This window comes from Eptesicus fuscus, chromosome 9, assembly GCF_027574615.1.
Source record: "Eptesicus fuscus isolate TK198812 chromosome 9, DD_ASM_mEF_20220401, whole genome shotgun sequence".
NCBI lineage: Eukaryota > Metazoa > Chordata > Mammalia > Chiroptera > Vespertilionidae > Eptesicus > Eptesicus fuscus.
Window position 1 is genome coordinate 99,873,012 of NC_072481.1, and position 23,113 is coordinate 99,896,124.

At 42.9% G+C, this 23,113-nt stretch overlaps 1 protein-coding gene across 5 annotated transcripts in view; it reads right to left on the bottom strand.

The window, feature by feature from the left end:
- LIMS1 (LIM zinc finger domain containing 1) overlaps positions 1–23,113 on the bottom strand; it is a 185,841-nt gene that overhangs the window by 32,021 nt on the left and 130,707 nt on the right. For 4 of the 5 annotated variants that reach the window (XM_008154110.3, XM_054721598.1, XM_008154109.3 and 1 more), the window contains exon 2: positions 9,634–9,793. In XM_008154110.3, the coding sequence (XP_008152332.1) occupies positions 9,634–9,793 (160 nt within the window). Of the gene's footprint in view, positions 1–9,266; positions 9,421–9,633; positions 9,794–23,113 lie in introns of those variants that run through there. The other variant, XM_054721599.1, reaches the window with a different exon arrangement.

Here is a 23,113-nt window from a genome sequence, read left to right on the forward strand (position 1 = left end):
AACCTAAGGAAATGGCATGAAGTACTCAAGGTAATGGAAAGCAAGGATCTGAAATCAAGATTACTATATCCAGCAAGGATATCATTCAAAATAAAATGGTCCAATAAAGAGCTTCCCAGACAAAAAAACGGCTAAAGGAGTACATCACCACCAAGCCAGCATTATAAGAAATGTGAAAGGGATTGCTGAGGAGAAGAAACAGAGAGAGAAACCAAGGCATATAGAATCAAAATAGCAATAAATAAGTATCTATCAATAATAACCCTAAATGTAAATGGAATAAATGCTTCAATCAAAAGGCATAGGGTGACTGAATGTATACAAAAACAAGATTCAACTATATGCTGTCAACAAGAGACCCACTAAGAACAAGAGACACACAGGATGAGAGTGAAGGGATGGGAAAAAAAAAATTCCATGCAAATGGAAAAGAAAAAAAAAAAGCTGGAGTAGTAATACTCATATCTGACAAAATAGACTTCAAAATCAAGGCCTTTGAAAGAGACAACAAAGGTCACTACATAATACTAAAGGGATTGATCTAACAAGAGGATATAACCCTGGTAAACATGTATGTACCCAATATAGGAGCACCTAAATATATAAAAAAACTTCCAGAGAACTTTATTGGAGAGATTGACAACAATACAGTCATAGTAGGGGACTTTAACACCCCACTGACTTCACTGGATAGATCTTCCAGACAAAAACTTAACAAGGAAACAGAGACTCTAAAGGACACACTAGATCACATAGATTTAATTGACATACTGTATATAGAACATTTCACCCCAAAGTAGCAGAATATACATTCTTCTCAAATGCACATGGATCATTCACAAAGATAGGCCACATGTTAGGACACAAAACAAGTCTCTACAAGTTCAAGAAGACTGAAATTATATCAAACATCTTCTCAGATTACAGTGGAATGAAATTAGAAATCAACTATAGTAAAAACAGCGAAAACATCCAAACACATGGAGGCTAAATAGCGTATTATTAAACAATGAATGGGTTACCAACGAGATCAAGAAATTAAAAAAAAAACAACTTCCTGGAAACAAATGAAAATGAACACACAACAACCTGAAATCTCTGGGACACAGCAAAAGCAGTCCTGAGAGATAAGTTCATACCACTACGGGCATACATCAAATCTAAGACTTGGTTGGTCTAGATTAATCCATTAAATAAGTTCCTTGAAAACCAAGTCTATCTTGCTCATTATTCTAAAAAATATAATGGTGCATGGAACATTGTAACCAATTGATATTATAAATATTTTTTGAATGGATGGGCAGGTCAATAAATGAAGGAATAAATGTCACTCACAAAATCTTATGGAAGTCAGACCAATGAAGTTCCTTAGATTCCTCCAATTGTGATAGTTCCTCAGTCTTGCCCTGTCTTGCATGATAATTTTGAAGGGCACTGGTCAGGTGTTCTGTGGAATACACCTCATTATGAGTTGTCTCATGATTAGAATGAAGTTATAGTTTTGGTGAAGAATACCACAGAGGTAATAATATGCTCTACTTGTATGCAGTAACATGCATACATTGGGGAGTACATGATATCAACATGACTTTTTCTTACTTGGGTGATGTTAACCTTAATCACATGGTTAAGATGGTATCTTCCAGGTTTCCCCACTGCAGAGTTAATACTTTACTCTCTCTATCCCTGTCAGAAGTGAGTCAATAACTCCAGCACATACTTAAAGGGAAGAGGATTCAGATCTCTTTTCTTTGAATGCCTGCTCTTCAAAATAGCATTTAAACTTATTTGAATTATTTAAATAAACTAGGGGGAGGATAATATTTAATTCAAGAAACGATACTCCATTACCAGAAGTGATTATATTAAAATCCCAACTTGATATATAACACATCATTCAACAACAGAACATTTGGTAATGCCAATATTCCCAAAATTATCTCTTAATTATGACTCTTCCATTGTCCCCTACCCCCAAACAACCCAGATAAGGGTCAAATCATGAATCATCCTCACAAATATTCAACGCCAAATGTCAAAGCTATAAGATGTGTAGGGTACATGACATTCTTTGTACTATTCTTTCAACTTTTCTGTATATTTTAAATAAAAACACCACCACAGCCCTGGCTGGTGTGGTTCAGCTGATTGGGGCACTGTCCCGCAACAAAGGGTTGTGAATTCAATTCCCAGTCAGGGCACATACCTAGATTACAGGTTTGATCCCTGGTTAGTGAGTGTGGGAGACAACTAGTTGATGTTTCTCTCTCTCCTACCTCTCCCTTCCCCCCCTCTCTCATATATGGAAACATGTCCTTGGGTGATTTAAAAAAAGAAAACCACCACATTGGCCTGAACCAACATATAAAGTCAGTGGTCCACATATGATACTAAAAACACATCATGGCTCAGTTCTTCTCAGGGTCTATTCACAACTGAAATCCTTTAGCTTTTTCTTATCTGGGAAGCTCTTTATTTCCCTTTCAATTGTAAATGATAGCCTTTCTGGGTAGAGTAATCTTCTTGCAGGTCCTTGATTTTCATCACTTTGAGTATTTCATGCCAATTCCTTCTAGTGTTTCTGTTGAGAAATTAGCTGAGAGTCTTACGGGAGCTCCCTTGTAGGTAACAAAGTATCTTTCCCTTGCTGCTCTTAAGATTCTTTGCCTTTAACCTTTGCCATTTTAATTATGATTTGTCTTGGTGTAGGCCTCTTTGGACTCATCTTATTTTGGACTATCTGCACTTCCTGGTCTTGTGTGTCTTATTCCTTGACCAGGTTAGGAAAGTTTTCAGTCATTATTTCTTTAAAGAGGTTCTCAATCCCTTGCTCTCTCTCTTCTCCTTCTGGTACCTTTATAATGCAAATGTTGCTATGCTTCATGTTCTCACAAAGATTTTTAGACTTCCCTCATTTTTTTAAATTTCTTTTTTCTGTTTGTTGCTCTGCCTAGGAGTTTTCTATTATCTTGTCTTCTAAATTTAATCCTCTGCTTTATCTAATCTTCTATTGATTCCTTCTAGTGAATTCTTCATTTCAGATACAGTCTTCTTCACTTCTGATTCTTTTTTATGGTTTTTATGTCCTTATTAATGCTTATTTTCTCTGGTTAAGTTCTCACTGAGTTCATCCATTCTTAAGTTCCTCAAGTGTCTTATAACCATTGTTTTGAACTCTGCATCTGGTAGCTGCTACATTTCATTTAGTTCTTTTTCTGGGAACTTTTCCTGTTCTTTCATTTGGGGAATGTTTCTTTGTCTCCCATCTTGTCTGCCTTTTTTTGTTTGTCTTTTTGTATTAGGTAGATCTGCTATGACTTTCGATCTTGGTATGGTGGTCTTATGCAGTTGGAATCTTGTGGGGCTCCATGGTGCAATCTTCCTGATCACCTGACCTAGGTGCTTCAGGAATATCCCTTGTGTGGGTTATGTGAGCCCTCTTGCTGTAGTTGAGTCTTTTTAAAAAAATATGTTTTTTTAAAAATATATTTTTATTGATTTCAGAGAGGGAGGGAGAGGGAGAGAGATAGAAACATCAATGATGAGAAAGTATCATTAATTGTCTGCCTTCTGCACAACGTCTACTGGAATCAAGCTCACAACCCAAGCATGTGCTCTGATTGGGAATCAAACCGTGACCTCCTGGTTCATAGTTGGAGGTTCAACCACACTGGCTGGGGTGTAGCTGAGTCTTGACTGCTGCTGGCCCATCTGTGATTGGGGTTAACCCTCAGGCTGGCTGAGTATGAGGACTGAACCTGAGCCATAGTGGTGGGCTGCCATCCAAAGCAGAGTTGGCCCCAGCCTCGTCTGGTACCTGCTGGGATCTCTCTTTGGTAGTGCTACTTGCACGACTAACTGGGTGGTGCTCTGCTGTGATCTGAAGCCCATCACCAGGTGTGTTGGTTCTGGGTTCACTTGAGCAGGACCCCAGTGTAGGTCATTGCCTATAACTGGCCTTGGGATACTTTTCTGAAGCTATCAAGTTATCTGCAGTTTGTGGCTGCCTCTACTGAGCCTGCAAGCACATGGGAGGGGCCAAGCTATGTACAACGATTGGCTTCCAGTAGCTCTGAGACCAGAGGAAGATCAATAAAAGGCCCAAGATTTGCCTCTATCTGAGAGCTTCTCTGGCACCCCTTGAGGCTGCCTGGACTTCCTCGAGAGCCTTCCAAACAAAGTCCGTAGAATGGCCCCAGTCTCTTCTACAAGGGGCCATTGTAGGCTCAATAGGGTAGGAAGGACAGGCTATTGGATCCCCTGTTTGGGGATGGCGCAGATCAGGTACTCAGTGGGGGGAAGTGGCCCCTACTCCATACATCACTGTCCAAGTCTCCAACCAGCGGCCCCCAAGAAAGAGTACAATGCAGGTCCTGACTAGGTGCAGCCAGCAGACTTTTATGCAGGACAGGAGCTCAGCTGGGTGGGGCCATGAGGAGTCGGAAGGATGGGGCCAGTTGGGGGATGGGTGCCAGTGTTGCACAGGGAAGGAAGAATGGTCCCTGTTCTGGAGGCACACAACTCAGTGCCTGTCTGAGTCTTCAACATGAGCTTCCCAGGGAAAAGAGTACCACTGGTCCAGACTAGGTGCAGCCAGCAGACTTTTCTGCAGGACGTGAGCTCGACAGGGTGGCAACAGAGGGAGTCAAGAGGACTGGGTTGGTGCTCTCCCCAGGCTGGGGCTGTAAGGATAGGAGTGATTAACCTAGGGAAGATGTTGTCTATGGGTGATGTGGGATAGGGACTCAGCTCAGGGACCTCGGTATCTGACCCTCCGTATCTCTCCTCAGGGACATGCAACCGGGATCTTCTATCTTTCCTACCAGTCTCGATGTGGCCTTGATTATAATACTTCTTTCAGCCAGTCTTCAGTTGGTTATTCAGGATGACTGATCTATGATTCAGCTATACTAGTAAATATGGTTTAGCATCGGAGGAGGTGAGTGTAGCTTCCACCTATTCTGCAGCCATCTTGGATCTCAGCATTTTATCTTGCAATCTATTTTTTTTAAAAACATATTTTTATTCATTTCAGAGAGGAAGGGAAAGGAAAAGAGAGATAGAAACATCAATGATGAGAGAGAATCATTGATCGGCTGCCACCCCACACTGGGGATCAAGCCTGCAACCAGGCATGTGCCCTGACCAGGAATTGAACCCTGACCTCCAGTTTCATAGGTCGATGCTAAACCATTGAACCATGCCGGCTGGGCTATCTTGCAATCTATACCATCCAAGTACTATACACATATTATTTTACTTATTAAGTACCTAATAGTCATCAAATACTATAAAACAAGTGATATACAGAATTAGAACAGTCCTTGTACCTGAGGTATTGAAAGTTAAATGAGAATATGATATGCATATGAATATGAATAAATAGCTATATGAAATGTGTAAATGATATCCATACTAAAAGTATAAAAGAAGTGCTGTGTGGACTCAGAGAAGACAATGGAAATGAAACAGATGGAATTAGGTTAAAAACACTGATTATGTCTTATAATAAAAAACATTTTGAGTGAAGAAAGTAGTCCTTTTTAAAAATATATATATTTTTATTGATTTCAGAGAGGAAGGGAGAGGGAAAGAGAGAAATAAACATCAATGGTGAGAATCATTGATTGGGTATCCTGCATGCCCCCTACTGGGGATCGAGCCTGCAACTCTGGCATGTACCCTGACTGGGAATTGAACTGTGACCTCCTGATTCATAGGTCAACGCTCAACCACTGGACACACTGGCTGGGTGAAAGTAGTCCTTATTGATGACAAAAGCTGCAGGCACAAGAACTAAGTCCTACCTTACATTCTTCAGTGATGGGTTACCATCTTAATGAAAACTGTAAGTTTGCTTTTTAACCACATTACCTAGTGAGATTCAAATTCACCTTAAGTACAGAGCCAATGTAGGGAACAATCCTGGTTGTTGTTAAATCACTCTAAGGAACTGCAGATGAGCCAGAAATATCTGAGCCTGGTCAGCTTATTTCCACACACACATCCCAGAGACTGGTAAGAAACAAGTCTCACACTAGACTTGCCTTTGTGTGAGTCTAGGAAGAATGTCCTAGCTATCTGATCCAAAACATCAGGAAGTTCCACAGCAAAGAGTAAACCCCATTTTCCAGAGAAAGTGAGTTCAGAGACCCCACCTGTAAGTCTTCATGAGTAGCCTACTAGAGAAAAGGTAGGGGCTGTGGAATGAAGAAAGGATAGTGTTTTACTAAGACAAAAGCCACAGAAATGGTATAGAGCAGAAATGATGCAATAACTGTTACCACCAAGACTGTAGCACAGAGTGGAGAGCAAGCCAGATAAGTTTTTGAGCTTCCTTTTCTGGAAAACAATATATATTGCTGGACATAACTGAAAATGCAGATTATTTCTTAGAAGTCTTGAATAGCTTTTTCTCTAATATCATTCAACTGAAAGGAAAGGTGGCATTCTGGCCTGAACATAGGATTTTAATTGTAAATGTAGCTAAAATAGCAATCTTCTTCAGGACTCCAGGGAGCTGAAGCTGGACACAGTCCATTAACAGACTAATTGTGGGTGTTGATAACGCCTTCGGGAACACTGTCAGACAAGCCCAGGGCGGCTATTTATAATCCAGAAGTAGAGGAGCAATGAGTGCGCAGGAGGACAAGTGGGAGCCAGGCTCTTAAAAGTCCCCTCTGACGAAGATCAAGTGGCTTGGCAGCTGACAGCACCCGAATATGGGACCCAGGAGCTGAGGAGGTGATTATGCTTAATAATACTATTAATTCCAAAATGGGAAGCAAATGAATAATATAGGAAAAAGGAAGTGATAGGAGGGAATAGTACTATCAGTAGATCATGGAAATAAGAAAAATGTTTCAAAAAACAGCCTGCCTTTTTCTTTTGAGTTCTTCTGTTCAGCTCCTCTGGAATCTCTTCTATGGCCTTTGCCATAATTATTCCATTTCAACAAAAATATCTAAGATTTGAATAGAATATATAAGGGAAAGAATACCATCTATCTATCTATCTATCTATCTATCTATCTATCTATCATCTATCTATCTAAAGAGGTAATATGCAAATTAGGCAGGGATGCTATAATGGGTCACGACCGGACAGGAGGAGGTTGCACGTGCAGGTGAGGCCCAGAGCGGAGATGGAGACAGAGACGGGGGCCTGCCTGAGCTGGCGTGGCGGCTCTGGCAGCCTGGAGCAGACACAGGCAGGGGGGGCCTGGAGCAGAAGTCAGGCGTGGGTCCCGGCCGCCCGCAGCGCCGGTCTGGCCTGACTCCCGCAGCGGCCCGCAGGGTACCGCACGGCGGGAGGCGGGGCGCCTCCTTGCGTGATTTCAATCGCGCGCGAGGCCTCTAGTATCAAATATTAGGAAACCAAACTAGATTCTAATTCCATTCATGTCACAAATCTGCTGTTATCAAGGACTTTTTAACCTCTCTGGGCCTCATGGAAAAATAAAGGTAGGGATAAGAGGGGATTTACAAAGTACGAAGACCAATCTTTCCTCTGGAGGCAGATTCCTAGGGTCCCCTTGTATGTGCTTTGGGAGTCTTTCTTTCTTGCTAGTCCCGACCTGCCTCCACTGTGCTCACTCAGAGATCTGAGAGTTTTGTCAAGACTCTACAGATGCAGGTCCTTAGGCCTTTTTACACTAACTGGTTATTGCCTCCCTCCTGCCCCACTGCCTTTCTCTTCCCCTGCCTCAGCCTGTAATGATTTCCTTTTCTTCTCTTAAAATTTTTATTTACTGATTTTATAGAGCGAGGGAGGAATTGAGAGAGAGAGAGAGAGAGAGAGAGAAAGAGAGAGAGAGAGGAAGAGATTTCTTGTTCCACGTATTTATACATTCATTGGTTGACTCTTGTATGTGCCCTGACCAGGGATTAAATCTGCACCCTTGGCATATTGGGACGATGCTCTAACCAACTGAATACCCGGCCAGGGCAATTTCCTTCTCTTCTTGAATCTAGCTGCAACACTCCTCATTACCAAAAGCAGCCCCACTCTAACAGCATTCTCCCCCTCCCAGCTCCTCTCCCGTGTCTTCCCTCCTGCTGTTGGTCACTGGGCTTTTTCTGTTCAAGGCCAACCCCTACTGTCACTTGCCATTCCCATCTGGAAGCCATCACCCTGGACAGAACAGAGATCCCGCTGCCCAGGAGAGGTTAAGAAGAGCTGAAAGAAGAGACAAAGAATTACTGTTCCTACTGATAGTGTTTTTTCTAGTGAACGTGCTTCTGGGACACAGGAGGAGCTCAAAATGTGTCCCAGTGGATGAAACAGTGTTCCCCAAGTAAAACTCTTCAAGCTACTTCCAGGGTGAAGTTACTATGCACATGGTAGTTCTACATTTCATGTGCCCATGAGAGAGAGGTAAATAGCTTTCCACAGGCTGGTCTGGGAATCCCACTCTCAGGAATCATTGTTTCAATGGAAAAATGCTGTCTGAGTCACAACCAACTTACTAATGACACTTAACAACTACCTTTCCTTCCTCAGGAATGGTTTGTAAAACAGCGAAATTTTAAAATCCGTTAGGCAAAGAAGAAATCAAAGAGCAGCCATCTCTGGCTATAACACAATTCTTATTATGTAGGGATACACATATAAATAACATATATATATATATATACACACACACACACACACACACACACACACACACACACAAACATGTAAGGAGTAAGTTGGTAAAAGTAAATTATCTTCTCTCTCTCTCTCTCTCTCTCTCACACACACACACACACACACACACACAAACATGTAAGGAGTAAGTTGGTAAAAGTAAATTATCTTCACACACACACACATACACACACACACACACACACACAAACATGTAAGGAGTAAGTTGGTAAAAGTAAATTATCTTCACACACACACACACACACACACACACACACACACACCACTCTATCTTCATTAACAGCATGAGGTCAGTCTTCTTAGACCAGTCCCAAAAGTAGACATTTACTTTGAGAGGGGGTATCATTCATAGTAAGAATAAATACAAATGGAGTATAGAGCACATGGTAATCCAGAGGATCAAGAAAAACAAGTATGTCGTTGAAAAGAATATAAGATACATAGAAGAGCTAAATATGGACAGAGTATCCCCCCAAAATATTCATTTTCAAACAAGATCCTCTTTAAAAAATAAATGCATGGAAGGTCGCACTAGTTGCCTGAGAGTTTGGGAGCAGGTAACAAATGCCTGCCTTCAGAGAGGGTGCCCAGTGGTGCCCTCACAGGGAGGAGGACACAGAGGTAGGACTCAGAAAGGTGTGTGCAGGAGCAAGCGAGTGAGGACCTGAGTGGAGAAGCCAGAAAAACTGAGGCTGAAGTGTGTAAAAAGAATTTTGTCTGCTGAGCTCAAGTGCTCAGGTCCGATAGGTTGAGTCACAGGCACCATGGGTTCTGAAATAGGAGGACGAAATAAAGAGTGTAAATGGCGGGGTCTGTCAAAGCACTCCATTTCTAAGCCATCCCTACTAACCTGACAGATACCAAATATCTGGCACTGTTTCTGGCATTTCAATACAACCTTAGACACTGAAGTTTAAGGGAGAAGGGGAGGGGAGAGGAGGGAAAAAGAATGGTACCTTTAGGCTTCTCTCCAAGTTGACTCACCTCATAGAAAAGTCCTTCTGGGAACTGCTGGAAGCACTGAGCACATACAAAGCACTGCTCATGATACAGCTCGCCGTTGCTGTTCACAATCTTCTCGGCGGGTGCAAACCCCCCCTTGCAGCGCTCACAAGTGGCATTGGCCAGAGCATTGGCCATGTTACTGTAAAAAACAAAGAACAGGAAGTCACAGATTAACCTTTGCTTAGACGTAAGACCAAAAAACAGAAAGAACTAAAGAGCATATTCTACCTAATCACAAAAATCTTATTTTATCTATACAGCCCAATTTTTTGTTTGTGTCTTAAGTACTCAACCTAAAGTATCCCCCTCTTTGCCCTAGCATCTTAGGTCCAGAAAGCTCCTCCTGCTTGGAACCTGTTTTGTTTTTTTGACATTTTGATAAATATACCACAAGTGAATGCCTACTACCAGTTAAGCACTATGGATAGAGATAAAAGTCAAGAGTTGCCCCCATGGAGCTTGAGTTTACAGCTTGATAAGTAGCTTTAATACCCACAAGTCAACATCTCACGTCCATTTCTCTCCCTTCTGAGAACAGAATCTAAATTTCATGTTAACGAATGCCATGCCATTGTACAGACACAGATGATCCCTTTGATTAGATCCTGTTGAAAGCAACTGCTCAAGTAACTCTTAAAACCAGTCAAAATTTCTTAGTCCTATAATCTAATTGGTAAGACAAACATTAAACACTAATATTATAAAATATACCTTAAAATCACAGAATTTTACATTATAAAGATCACTTTATAGACGATGAAATGGGGGCTTGGAAGAGTGAAGTGACTAGCCCAACCCCACAAAACTAATTAGTTAATGGAAGATATAGGACTAGAATCCAGGTCCCCTGCTCATGAAATCACAATCCTATATAATAATAGAGGAATATGCTAATTATCCGTTACTCTGTAACATAACGACCAGTTCAGCAGGCTGTGCATGCAGCAGGCTCGGGTGGGTGGGCTGTGGCAGCCGGGGGATGTGAGCCTGTGGTGCCTCCTCTGGAGTTGGGGAGCGAATGACGGACGGGCTCTGGTCCTCCTCCAACAGCCCTCTCCAGCAGGCATGGGGCTGCTGAGACCCAGGCTGGGCCCCTGGCCACAGAGCCACAGGTTCACAGAGACCGACTCTACCAAGCCGCCCGGAGGCCATGTGGCTGGGGCGTAGGGTGCCTGAACCCGGTGCCCGTTCAAGACGTGAAACAGAGAGGAGGTGCGGGAGGAAATCCAGAGAATGGGATGTGGGGGTTCAAGACTCACTCCCTTTGGGCTTTGTCCTTCTTGGCCTGCCTGAGGGTCGACTCCCGGGTGAGTGCCACTGCTTCGTTGAAGCGGCCGGCCAGGAAGCGGGCAGCCCAAGGGGCGCTGAGGCGGGGTGCACCAGAGGGGGTTCGGGCCGGGGCAGGGGGCCGGTGGGCGGGGATCTGCCTTGCCCACCCCTGGAGAGCGAGGTTCTGCAGTGGCCCCAAGACGCGTGTCGGCCCGGAGGGAAACAAGAGGTGATGACTGCTGGTGTGTAAGAACGCCCGGGCAGAGGGGTGCAGACCCACAGCCCAGAGGCAGGGGTTGAGGGGTGGCGCCACCTCAGTGGAGGGGCGCGCACTGCCGGGTACCCCACTGCGGTGGTTTAGCGAAGCTCCTGGTGCTAACCGGGCCTTGCCCCAGCAGCCTGCGCACTTGAGAGGCGGCGACTCCTGCTCCCGCTCCCGCCGCCAGGCCCAAAATCAAGCCTGCTCCCGCCCCACCCCCAGTTCCTGCCCTGCCACGCCTGCAAGGTGAGTGAGAAGCCTACCAACTGCTCCCCAGAAAGCGGGGGGGGGGGCAGTAAAGAATGGGGGCGGGAGGCGCGGGAGAGGAAAGAATGTGGAGTGTCCCTGATGAAGAGGAGCTTGAGAAAGAGGCTCGGAAGCCTGACTGGAAGGTTTGTTCTGTTTGCCCTGCAGCTGTCCCTTGGAAGGGCGGAGAGCACAGCTGTGAGGGCTCCCTGTGTGCTGAGTCCAGTTCCACAGCCAACTGGAATTGGCCTCAGTTTCCTGGTCTGTAAAATGGATGAAGCGTGTCCAGTGCCTTCACTGAGCTTTGAGGGCCAATTGAGATACTATATAAAGAAAATAAGGGAAGAAGTGAGAAAGAAAAGGAAAGATGAGAAACACAAAAGAAAGACTGAAAGGAACCTGTAAACCCATTGTCACTTAAATAGGGAATATAGTCAATAGTGTTGTAATGATGGTATGATGCCAGGTGGGTACTAGAAATATCGGGGAACACTTTGTAAAGTATATGATTGTCTAACCACTATTCTGTAACTAATATAAAACCTGAAACCAATACAAAATAATGTTGAATGTAAAGAAATGAAAATTGGAGTGAAATTTATAAATTTCAAAGCTTAAATAAAGGCTGTAAAGGAAGGAAGGGGGAGAATAAAAATAGTGTTTTTCATTTTACCATTTTATTGTCTTTTCAGTACATGAAAAAGACAGTAGTCTTTATATGGTGCTTTTATGCTTCTCTAAGTCATTATCTCATTTTATGTTCAGGGCAACTTAAAGACAAGATAATTATTCCCTCCACTATTCAAAGAAAGGAAATCTTGATGTCTGGCCCCAATGATTCAATCATCAAGCCCTTATTGTAAAGCAGGGTTAGTGAAATTTTCTGTGAAGGGTCATATCTATACTAATAAAAGCCTTGGGGGCAGTCAGGCTAGCAGGGGAGTGGTTAGGGGGAGATCAGGCTGGCAGGCAGAAGTGGTTAGGGGCAATCATGCAGGCAGGCGAGTGGTTAGGAGCCAGCAGTCCCGGATTGTAAGAGGGATGTCTGACTGCCGGTTTAGGCCCGATCCCTGCAGCCTAAACTGGCAGTCGGACATCCCCTGAGGGGTCCAAGATTGGAGAGGGTGCAGGCTGGGCTGAGGGACACCTCTCCCCATGCATGAATTTCGTGCACTGGGCCACTAGTCAGATTATATTATCAATTTTAAAACACGTGAGAACACACGATAGGGACACCACCATACTCTTAGATGGGGAAAGTAAAACCAGGCAGTCAAGTGAGCACTGATGGTGAGCCCAAGGCGTTGGTAACTTCCTTGCCAATCATTCCACTATACCTGGAAACACACAGGACGCATTCAATAAGTGGTCCCAAGTGTCACCTAACCATTGTGCAGTTTGCAAGAGCATATAATAAGGCATAAAATCAGATAATTAGTTATTCTCTAATGGCCCCCCCTGAATTTCACATAAAGAATGTTTTGTTTCTGAAAGGCCTCCAAGTGAAGAAGGTCCCCTAAACAGGCTAAGCTAAGCCACCCTTTGTAATTTGGCAAGTTTATTTTCAGATGCCCACTCAGAGCACAAGTTCCACCTGTGTGTCTGGTCCCCTGGCGCAGCTTCTGACCATCTGATCAAGTTCCTGCCAACGTTCTGAATCTTCACCACCACCCAGTGAGGCAGGTGGAAGGAGAGTCTCCATTTCACAGAGAGATTAAGGCCTTGTTTTGCTGTTTCTTTAACAAAAGTCTTCACACATACCTTGTTTCACCTTAACTCCACCCCAAGGGAAGGCAGCTTTTCCTTTTCCCTCCAAATGCTTCAAAAAACAGTATTCCTATTTTGTAGCTTTGCCATAACTTACTCAGTACCGTGTTTATACCGTCATATCAATCACACTCAATTTTACTTCATAGGCTTAAATGTGGAATTTACTACCCCCCGCCCCAATAAAAAAAGGAGAAAGGAAGGGAAAAAGGGAGGCAGCCTCACTACTTGGCAAACCTTGCCTGACCTCACACTAAAACAAATTTTCTACTCCGTCGTTTCAAAATTAGTGGGGGTTAGGAAGGAAAATCTGTAAAATTTCCTTCTTCACCTGGCTTTGCCATATGCCAGACAAACTGTGGGAGTTTTAGCAAAGCTCTAGAAAGGGCTGTGCTTCCTCCTTTCTCCTGACTAATCCACAGGTGTCCCAGGATGAAGCATGGTAAGCCCACACCTACCCAGATACTTCTTAGTACTGTTTTGAAGATGAAATAAGAAAAAGTATATAAAACCACGGTGGAAACCAGAAGATGCACTCAAATATAAAGCATAATTAACTATAATTATAAAAGTGCAATATGCTAATTAGACCGGATGTCCTTCCAGACGACCTTCCTGATGAAGCCGAGGCTGCGAGGGAAGCCCAGGTCCCAGGTGCCTGTTGGCAGCCGAAGGGAAGCCCAGGTCTCAGGTCCCGGGTGCCAGAGGGAAGCCGGTGCTGGCAGCTGGGGGAAGGAAGGCCTACTCTTGCATGAATTTCATGCATCGGGCCTCTAGTTAATTATAAACCCTTTTAAAAGATTCACCAAATCCTCAATGATTTTAATGGAACTCCAAAAAAAGCTAAAAAATAAGACGTCCTGGAATGTCTTGAATTCAGTGGTTCTCAAAAATTAGGAGCCACTGTGACCCTTTTAGATATTCAAAAGGTCCTTCTTTTCCAATTACATCTCTAGGAAGGCCACATTTTCTTTACAGATTTAATCGAAAACAATATATTACAATAGGATGAATGCAGAAGCAGTTATGAGAAACTCTTTTATTAAGACAGAGGTTAATGATATTTGCAAAAATGTAACACAGTGCTATACTTCCCACCAAGTGTTTGTTGTTTTAGAAACACTTATTTTTGTCACTAAAAATTAATATTAATGTTTATTAATACTATTGCACAACGAGATTATTACTATTTAAAAATATTTTTATTGATTGTTTTTTAGAGAGACAGGAAGGCAGGGAGAGAGAGAAACTTCAATGTGAGAGTGGAACATCAACGACTGGCTGTCTCCTGCATGCCCCCTACCACGGATCCTGCCCACAACCTGGGCATGTGCCCTGACAGGGAATCAAACCAGCAACCTTCGGTGTACAGGACAATGTTCAACCAATTGCACCACACTGGCCAGGGCTGAGATGGTTGTTTTAAGTGAACTAATAAATACTTAAGATATCTGTTTTATTTTCTGATACAGTAAATATTGATAAAATAAAATCTCAGGGGTCAAGGTGAAAATGTTTCTCACTGATGTTTATACTACAGAATAACAATTTTCAACCGGTGTACCACAAGAATTTTGAAAACGTGCAGTACCTAACTAGTCAGGGGCACTGATCTCTTTTCCCTTAGATTGTCAAATAAGCCCTAGCTGGTTTGGCTCAGCTTTGGCTCAGTGGGTAGAGCGTCGGCCTGCAGACTGAAGGGTCCCGGGTTCAATTCTGGTTGCCCAGGCCCTGGTGGAGGCGCATGTAGGAGGCAACCAATCTATGTGTTTCTCTCACATTGATATTTCTGTCTGTCTTTCTCTCTCTCTAAAAATCAATGGAAATATATCCTCTGGTGAGGATTAAATCTATATATATAAAACTCTAATATGCAAATAGACCGAACGGCAGAACAACTGAACAACCGGTTATAATGTGTGCTGACCACCATGGGGTGCATGCGGAACATGGCGGGCATTGGCGGCAGGCAGCAGAGTGCAGAACATGGTGGGCAGTGGTCATGGCGGGATGGTAGAGCAGGTGAGTGGGGGCGCCAGACCAAGGGTGTCAGTCGCTGTCATTGGGGCGATCCTCTGGTGGTTACTGACATTTCTTTGCTCCTGTGCACTGTGGTCCTGCTGAGCGCTCACATCTGATGCTGGCACTGGCCCCGCTTACACCCGCTTCTGGTGCCTGGCACCGGCCCTGATTGCTCGGCGCCATCAACGGGTATGAACGGCAGCTGCCGGCCCCGATCACCCCTCAGGGCTTCTCCACCTCCCCCTGCTCCTGAGAGGAAATAGGGGCAGCAGCCGCTGCTCGCACCTGCTGACAGTGCTGGCCCCGCTTGTACCCGATGCTGGCGCTGGCCCCAATTGCTCCATGCTGAAAGCAGGTGCAAGTGGGGCCGCTGCTGTCAGTGTGTGGGAGGATCAGCGGTGGGAGCGGGGCTGCCGGCAGACAGGGGACCGGGGCACAGAGGATGGGGCAAGACCCGTCCCTGTTCCCACCACCACCTCGTGGCCCACAGTTCCTTTCAAGGTGCACGAATTTGTGCACTGGGCCCTTAGTTAATATTTTTTTAAAAAATATATATTTTATTGATTTTTTACAGAGAGGAAGGGAGAGGGAGAGAGAGTTAGAAACACCGATGAGAGAAACATCAATCAGCTACCTCCTGCACACCGCACCCCCCCCCCCCCAACTGGGGATGTGCCCGTGACCAAGGTACATGCCCTTGACTGGAATCGAACATGGGACCTTTCAGTCTGCAGGCCGACGCTCTATCCCACTGAGCCAAACAGGTTAGGGCAAGTAAATAAATTTAAAAAAAAGAAAAAAAAAGACTACAGCAAGCACAACAATAGCTGTCTGGTGTGAAGGAATCAAAATTATACCTATGTTTTTGTTAGATTGGCAAAAAATGTGTATTTTTTGCCAATCTGACAAAATTTGGTTGGCACAGAATTTTAGTAATTAGTTTATGTGTGCCATGAGATGAAAAAGGTTGAAAATTGCTGCTATAGACTATTTGCATTCAAATTAAAATACTCAAATAGTTAGAATTAGAAAATAGGTAGAAACATTATAAAAAGAAGCATATAGCGTGTGTGTGTTTTTTTTACCACAGGAAAAATAATCTAGTTTTAGAAATAATGTAATATATATTTTTTAAGTATTCCTTTTCATTACAAAAAGGAAAAGAAATAGTACATTAGACAAAATTTTCAGGAAAAAAAATTCCAATAATCTCACTAATCTACTAAACTGTTTACATTTCCCTTTTCTTTTTGTCTTTGATCCTCTTGAACTATGTTTTTGTTTGATTGCTTATTTAATGGACTATTTTTTAGAGCAGTTTTAGGTTCACAGAAAAACTGAGTGGAAGGAACAGAGATTCTCCATATAGTCCCTGCCCCACACATGCACAGCTCCCCCATTACCAACATCCCACATCCAAGTGGCACATTTGTTATAATGGATGAACCTACATTGACATATGTACTTTTTTAAGAGTTGACTTTTACATTAAATACATATAATAAAAGTTACTTTTTTAAAAGTCATGAATGATAGTTACAACTGTCATTTGGTTAGCTATAATAAATTAGTTAATTTCTCAGAAAATAGTTTTAACTAAAATTTTTCAACACAAGTGTTGATGGCAATGAATATATACACTGGGAAGATAATCTCTCTCTCTCCATATATATATAAAATTTATTTTTTTCTATTGATTTTTAGAGAGCCTGGAAGGGAAGGAGGGTGGAGCAGGGGCGTGAGGGGGTGGGGGGGGGGAGAGAGAGAGGAGAGAGAGAGAGAGAGAGAGAGAGAGAGAGAGAGACATTGATGTGAGAAAGACACATAAATTGCTTGTCTCACTCACAAGGCCGGGATCGAACTCATGACCGGTTGGTGCACAACTGAGGCTCTATTACCACTTAGCCACACCGGCCAGTGATATAGATATATGTTTATTACATATATATGTATGTATATGCCTTTAGTATAGAATCTTCATAACTAACTGGCCAGTCACAACTGTTTCAGCTGATCTATTTCCAAAAATCAGGCACACATAGAAAGCTTAATATCATAAAGTTTTCTGTTATTTAAGTGCCTCACTTATCAAAGTATATGTGAAACAAATTTTCTGGTGTTAAAATGCAAAAAATTGTATAAATCCAAAAAGCATCTTGAGAGTTCAACAAGCATTTTAGTTACAGTATAATTATAATTGCCCAATTATGCTTAAAAAGAACTCTTTATGAGTTGTGAAAATGACATCTGTTGCAATACCACACAGAATGAACTTATGGTCAGTCAAATCTTCCTTAACTCTCAAATGACAAATTGGGAATTTGCAATAATTCCAAGATTACAGTTTGTATAAGGTCAACAATTTTATATGAGTTGGTCTAAATACTATTCTGCACTATTTAAAAAAATAAGCTGTGTGCTAAAACCCCTTCAATAATATGAATTAGATGAACTTCTAGGGCTAACTGCATGAGAAATATAAATATATATATATTTGCAAGTTATACAACACCCTTTTTTATTCATTCAATTCCCCTAGAGACAATATTAAGAAACCCACTTAGCATACTTTAAACTGTTAAACATAACAAAAACCTGTACTTTTATCAGCAGTCTTTAATTCATTTTTCAGTTTCCTAACCTGTCCCTTATCTGTGGGCAGTTTTAGAGTATAACAATTTTCTATTATAATTCTAACAACGAAAACCCTAGACCTCCCTCCTGGACCACACAGTGGAAGTGCACTATTATCAGGAGCCTGCGGAAGACAAAGCTATCACTACTTTGACTTTAACGGCAGCATTTTCCTTCACATCTGCACTTCAGCCAGCACAAGTGTACATGACCAGGCAGCCGAGCTGCCTGCTGGAGCCTACTGCCCCACCCTGGCAGCCCCTGCTCAGAGACCACGCAGGAGACATCTGGAAGAAGGAACTCTGGGAAAGGAGACACTCACAATTTCGCATAAAAGTCACAGAACTCCTTGTAGACTTTGACGTCACTCTGTCTGCGCTGCAGTTTGGACACAGCCCTCTCGTCTTCATTGCCATTAGCCTGGTGGACACTGCTCAGGACTGATTGGGGGATTTCTTCCTTTTTTGGAATAACAGAGGGGTGGTGCACCCTACTCGGGAACGCCATTGTGGGTGCTCTTGAGCTTGGAGCCCAGGCCAGAGAGAGCAGTGGGACAGGAGACCGGAGAAACAATGTCCAGGCCTCCCCCACTTCCGTGCCAGGGTCACTCCCACTGTCCTCACACACGTCAGCCCCAGGCTTGCTGACCTTCACAGTAAGAGCTCCAGTGGTAAAGAAAGTCCTGATTTACAGAGGCATTTTGGAAGCTCTAGAAAACATCACAAAAAACAGCAACACAGTCTTTGCTGAGCAGCCTTCTGGTGGACTGTTGGAGACCGGGTGTAAGCTGACACGGTCCTTGCACCTGAAGGGGCTAGTAAGGCTGGCTCCCTACCCACACAATTTTCCCCGGCCTGTTTGGATGGCGGTTATCAGTAGAATGAGAGCAACCATTCATGGCTTACCAAGAAGTCTGTAACTATTTACTGAGATTTGCTGTACTGAGAATTTGTCCTTCTGCTCTGTCTCTCCCTTAGAGATTAAGAGGAACAAAGAATACATTCCTCTTCACAGACCTCCTATTCCGTGTTTATGTATAAAAGGCATTACACAGTTAATAAAACTACTACAGTCTCTCGATGACTCGTAGTCCTCCTGATCCCGCTGTCCTGTCTTTTCTTAATTCCCACCTCCCTACCTCAGCCCGGTTCAACCTGTCAGGCTGGCCCTGACAGTGGACTGTAATCTCTACTACAGGAAGAGAGGGCTGTCTGGCAGGCCTCCAGGAGAAAGAAATAGCCATGTGCGCTGCTGGCTGCTGCTGGGCTTCAACAACACTGACGCTGTGCTTCTCAGCCTGGGTGAGCATAAGACTCTCTTGGAGAGCATGTCATCCCCTACCCCTAGAAATTCTGTTTCTGATAAGCTCCTGGTGAGGTGGCACTGCTGGCACACTGAGGAGCATCCCGAGCCCAGGCCATGCTTGCAGATGTGCCCTATTGTGCCTTCCCCAGGAATCTGAACTAGTGCAATAAAGAACGACGTTTAACTTGTTTTCCTCACACATGGCACATACTAAGAGTTCAATAATTATTCAGTGAATGGGTGTATGCAAGAGTTAATAGGAAAGAGATGAAATTTAGTTAGAACTCTGTACCTGATTCCCAGCTAATCCTGTAAGTCAGGCGAGCCAATATTTTTTGGTCTTTATCATGACTAAGGATGCCACTGGCATGCATGTCTTATTACACCATATTACAGGTCTTGTAATGATGTCAGCAGAGAAGATGACGATGATGTAGAACTGTCAGGCTCTTATTTGCTTGTTTTCCTTACAATATTCTTTACAGTCCTTAATTTGTATTAGGGCCAGTGATTGTAAATCATGTTCATTTTCCTGCCAGAAACACCATCAGATCCAAACTATTCTGTTCAGACTGAGGTAATGCTACGTAGAGACACCAACCAGCAGGGCAGCACACTGAAGCAGGCACTGGAGACTGCCTTTCCTTCAGCTCACACAGTATCAGGGAGGGCTGGGGACAAATCCTTAACCTTCTTTAGCCTCACTTCACATGCCAATGTAATGCTCAGGAGGGGAGGAACTTTGTCTTATTCATGACTGTACTCACATCATAAATAGAGCCCACTCCTTAGCAGGCATGCAATTAATTGTTGATGAATGAACTGGGGTTAATAATCCATCTACTTGATCTAACAAACCTTGGAAACAACCCAAGAGCAAATTAGCTACCAGTCTGCTAAGCACTTTGAGTCAGCAAGAGATCTAAACATGTAACTAAAATACTACTACTAAAATAAATGTAATTAATTATCTTATTTACTTCATAACAACCAGTCTTATTTCTACTAGACAAAAACAGGTGAACTATGAAAAGCTAATGGTTCATGAATATAAGACACAATGAATTCTCTTATCTGCCAAGGAACTAAAAATATTCTGAAAGAACTGCAATCAAATTGTCAACTTTTTATTTTGTAATAATTTTTGTCACAGGAAACTGTAAAGATTGTACAGAGAAGTGATACAGCATCCAGTTCTCCCAAGTGGTTCCATCTCATATAACTACAGTAAATCATTAAAACCAGGAATCTGACATCGGTGTAATGTGTGTATAGGGTAGACACATGTAAACACCACCCCAATCACAATATAAAACCAGTCCATCACTACCAAGATCTCTGTCAGGTTAAGTCTGAGAGTTCTCTCCTCACCCTGCCATCCCTAACTCCTGGCAACCATTAATCTGATTTTTATCTATGTAATTGCAACTTAAAGAATATTATTGCTATGGACTGAATGTTTGTGCCTCTCCAAAATCCGTATGTTGAAAGCCTGATCCCCAATGTGATGGTACTTGGAGGTGGGGCCTTTGGGAGGTGATTAGGGTTAGATTAAGTCATGAGAGTGGGACATCAATCCCTCACCATGGGATTAATCCTATATAATAAAAGGACAGGGACTGTAAGCGTAACGACCAGAGCAAGTTTGACCAGTCGCCATGAGGTGCATCGACCACCTCTCGGTCCTTCCCCCACAGCCTGTGAGAGGCGGCTCGCGGCTCAGTACAATTTTGTGTGCTGGGCTTCCAGTACCCTCATAAGATGAGGGAGAGACACAGATCACTCTCTATGGGCCACATGATACATGATATGATATAGCCAGAGCAGCTGTCTACAAACCAGGAAGTGGACCCTCATCCAAGCTGAATCTGCTGGAGTCTGGATCTTAGAATTCCCAGGCTCTAGAACAGCGGTTAGGGGACCATCTGGCCTGTGGGCCATAGAAGGCCTGTGAAATCATTTGGTCTGGCCCTGTCAAGGCATGAGGGGTGCATTAATTAAATGTTTGACCAAATATAGCCGGCTAATTTTTAAGTTGATAATTTTGTATGGCCCATGAATGGTGTTATAAATATCCAAATGGCCCTTGGCAGAAAAAAGGTTCTTCAACCTGGCTCTAGAACCTTGAAAAATAAATATTTGTTATTTAAGCCATGTAGTCTACAGTATTTTTGTAGCCAAAACTGACTGAGACAACTGCATCAATGAAATCACACAGTCTGTGACCTCATTGGAAGGCTCGCTTTTTCTTTCTTTCTTTTTTTAATCCTGAGAGAAATGCATTGATTGGTTGCTTCCTGCATGCACCAGGGCCAGAGCCAGGGCCAGTGAGGAGCTGCAACCCAGGTATATGCCCTTGACAGGAATTGAACCCGGGACTCTCTGGTCCACAGGCTGACACTCTATCCACTGAGCCAAACCAGTCAGGGCTGGAAAGCTTGCTTTTTCCACTAGCATAATGCCCTTAAGATATATCCACGTCACTTTTTTAAATATATCAAAACCTTGTTCTTTTTCTTCTTCTTTTTTTAAAAAATATATTTTATTGATTTTTTACAGAGAGGAAGAGAGAGGGATAGAGAGCTAGAAACATCGATGAGAGAAACATCGATCAGCCGCCTCCTGCACACCCCCTACTGGGGATGTGCCCGCAACCAAGGTACATGCCCTTGACCGGAATCGAACCTGGGACCCTTGAGTCCGCAGACCGACGTTCTATCCACTGAGCCAAACCGGTTTCGGCTCTTTTTCTTTTTAAATATGTTTTTATTGAGCCCGACCAGTGTGGCTCAGTGGTTGAGCATCCCTATGAACCAGGAGGTCATGGTTCAATTCCTGGTCAGGGCACATGCCCAGGTTGTGGGCTCGATCCCCAGTGTGCGGTGTGCAGGAGGCAGCCGATCAATGATTCTCTTTCATCACTGTTGTTTCTATCTCTCTCCCCCTTTCCCTTCCTCACCGAAATAAATAAAAAATATGTTAACAAAACCAAAAATAAAGTTGTTAAATGTTTTTATTGATATCAGAGAGAGGAAGGGAGAGGGACATAGAAACATCAATGATGAGAAGGAATCATTAATCGGCTACCTCCTGCATGTCCCCCATTGGAGATTAAGCCCGCAACCCAGGCATGTGCCCTGACTGGGAATCAAACAGGCAACCTTTTGGTTCCTGGGTTGACATTCAACCATTGAGCCACACTGGCCGGGCAATAGCTTGCTCTTTTTCATTGCTGAGTAGCACTCCATGGTATGAATATACCTTAGCTTGTTTAACCATTTACCCATTAAAGGACATCTAAGTTTGGGCTGTTGGGAATATAGCAGTGTATACGTTTCTGTGTGAATATGCGTTTTCATTTAAGATAAAAGTTCTAGAGTGAAATTGTTGAGTTATATGATAAGTCTATGTTTATTAAAAAAAAAAAAAAGACCTGCCAAATTATTTTATAGAGTGGTTGTAAATCTTAACATTGCCACCAGCAATGTATGAGATTTAATTCTCCACATCCTTTCCAGCCTTTGGTGTTACCATTATTTTTAATTTTAGCTGTATTAATTAATAGGTATGTAGTCCCAATTTTTATTGTATATATATGTATTAAGTATATATATGTGAAGATAAATACAAAAACAAGTCAGAAAATTTACCTCACCAGATAATCATATTGACAAGAAAAAGGAATAATGTGTGCATTTGGAGAAAAAAGCAAACACTACAGAGAGGTATAAAATGAAAAGTCTCTTAATAGTTTATGTGTGTGTACATGCATGCATTTTACTTTTATTTTATATATTTATTTATTTTGTTAATCCTTATCTGAGGATATTTTTTCCATTGATTTTTAGAGAGAGTAGAAGGGAGGGGGGAGGGAGAAGAGAGAGAGAGAGAGAGAGAGAGAGAGAGAGAGAGAGAGAGAGAAACATGGATGTGAAAGAGACACATGGACTGGGGCCA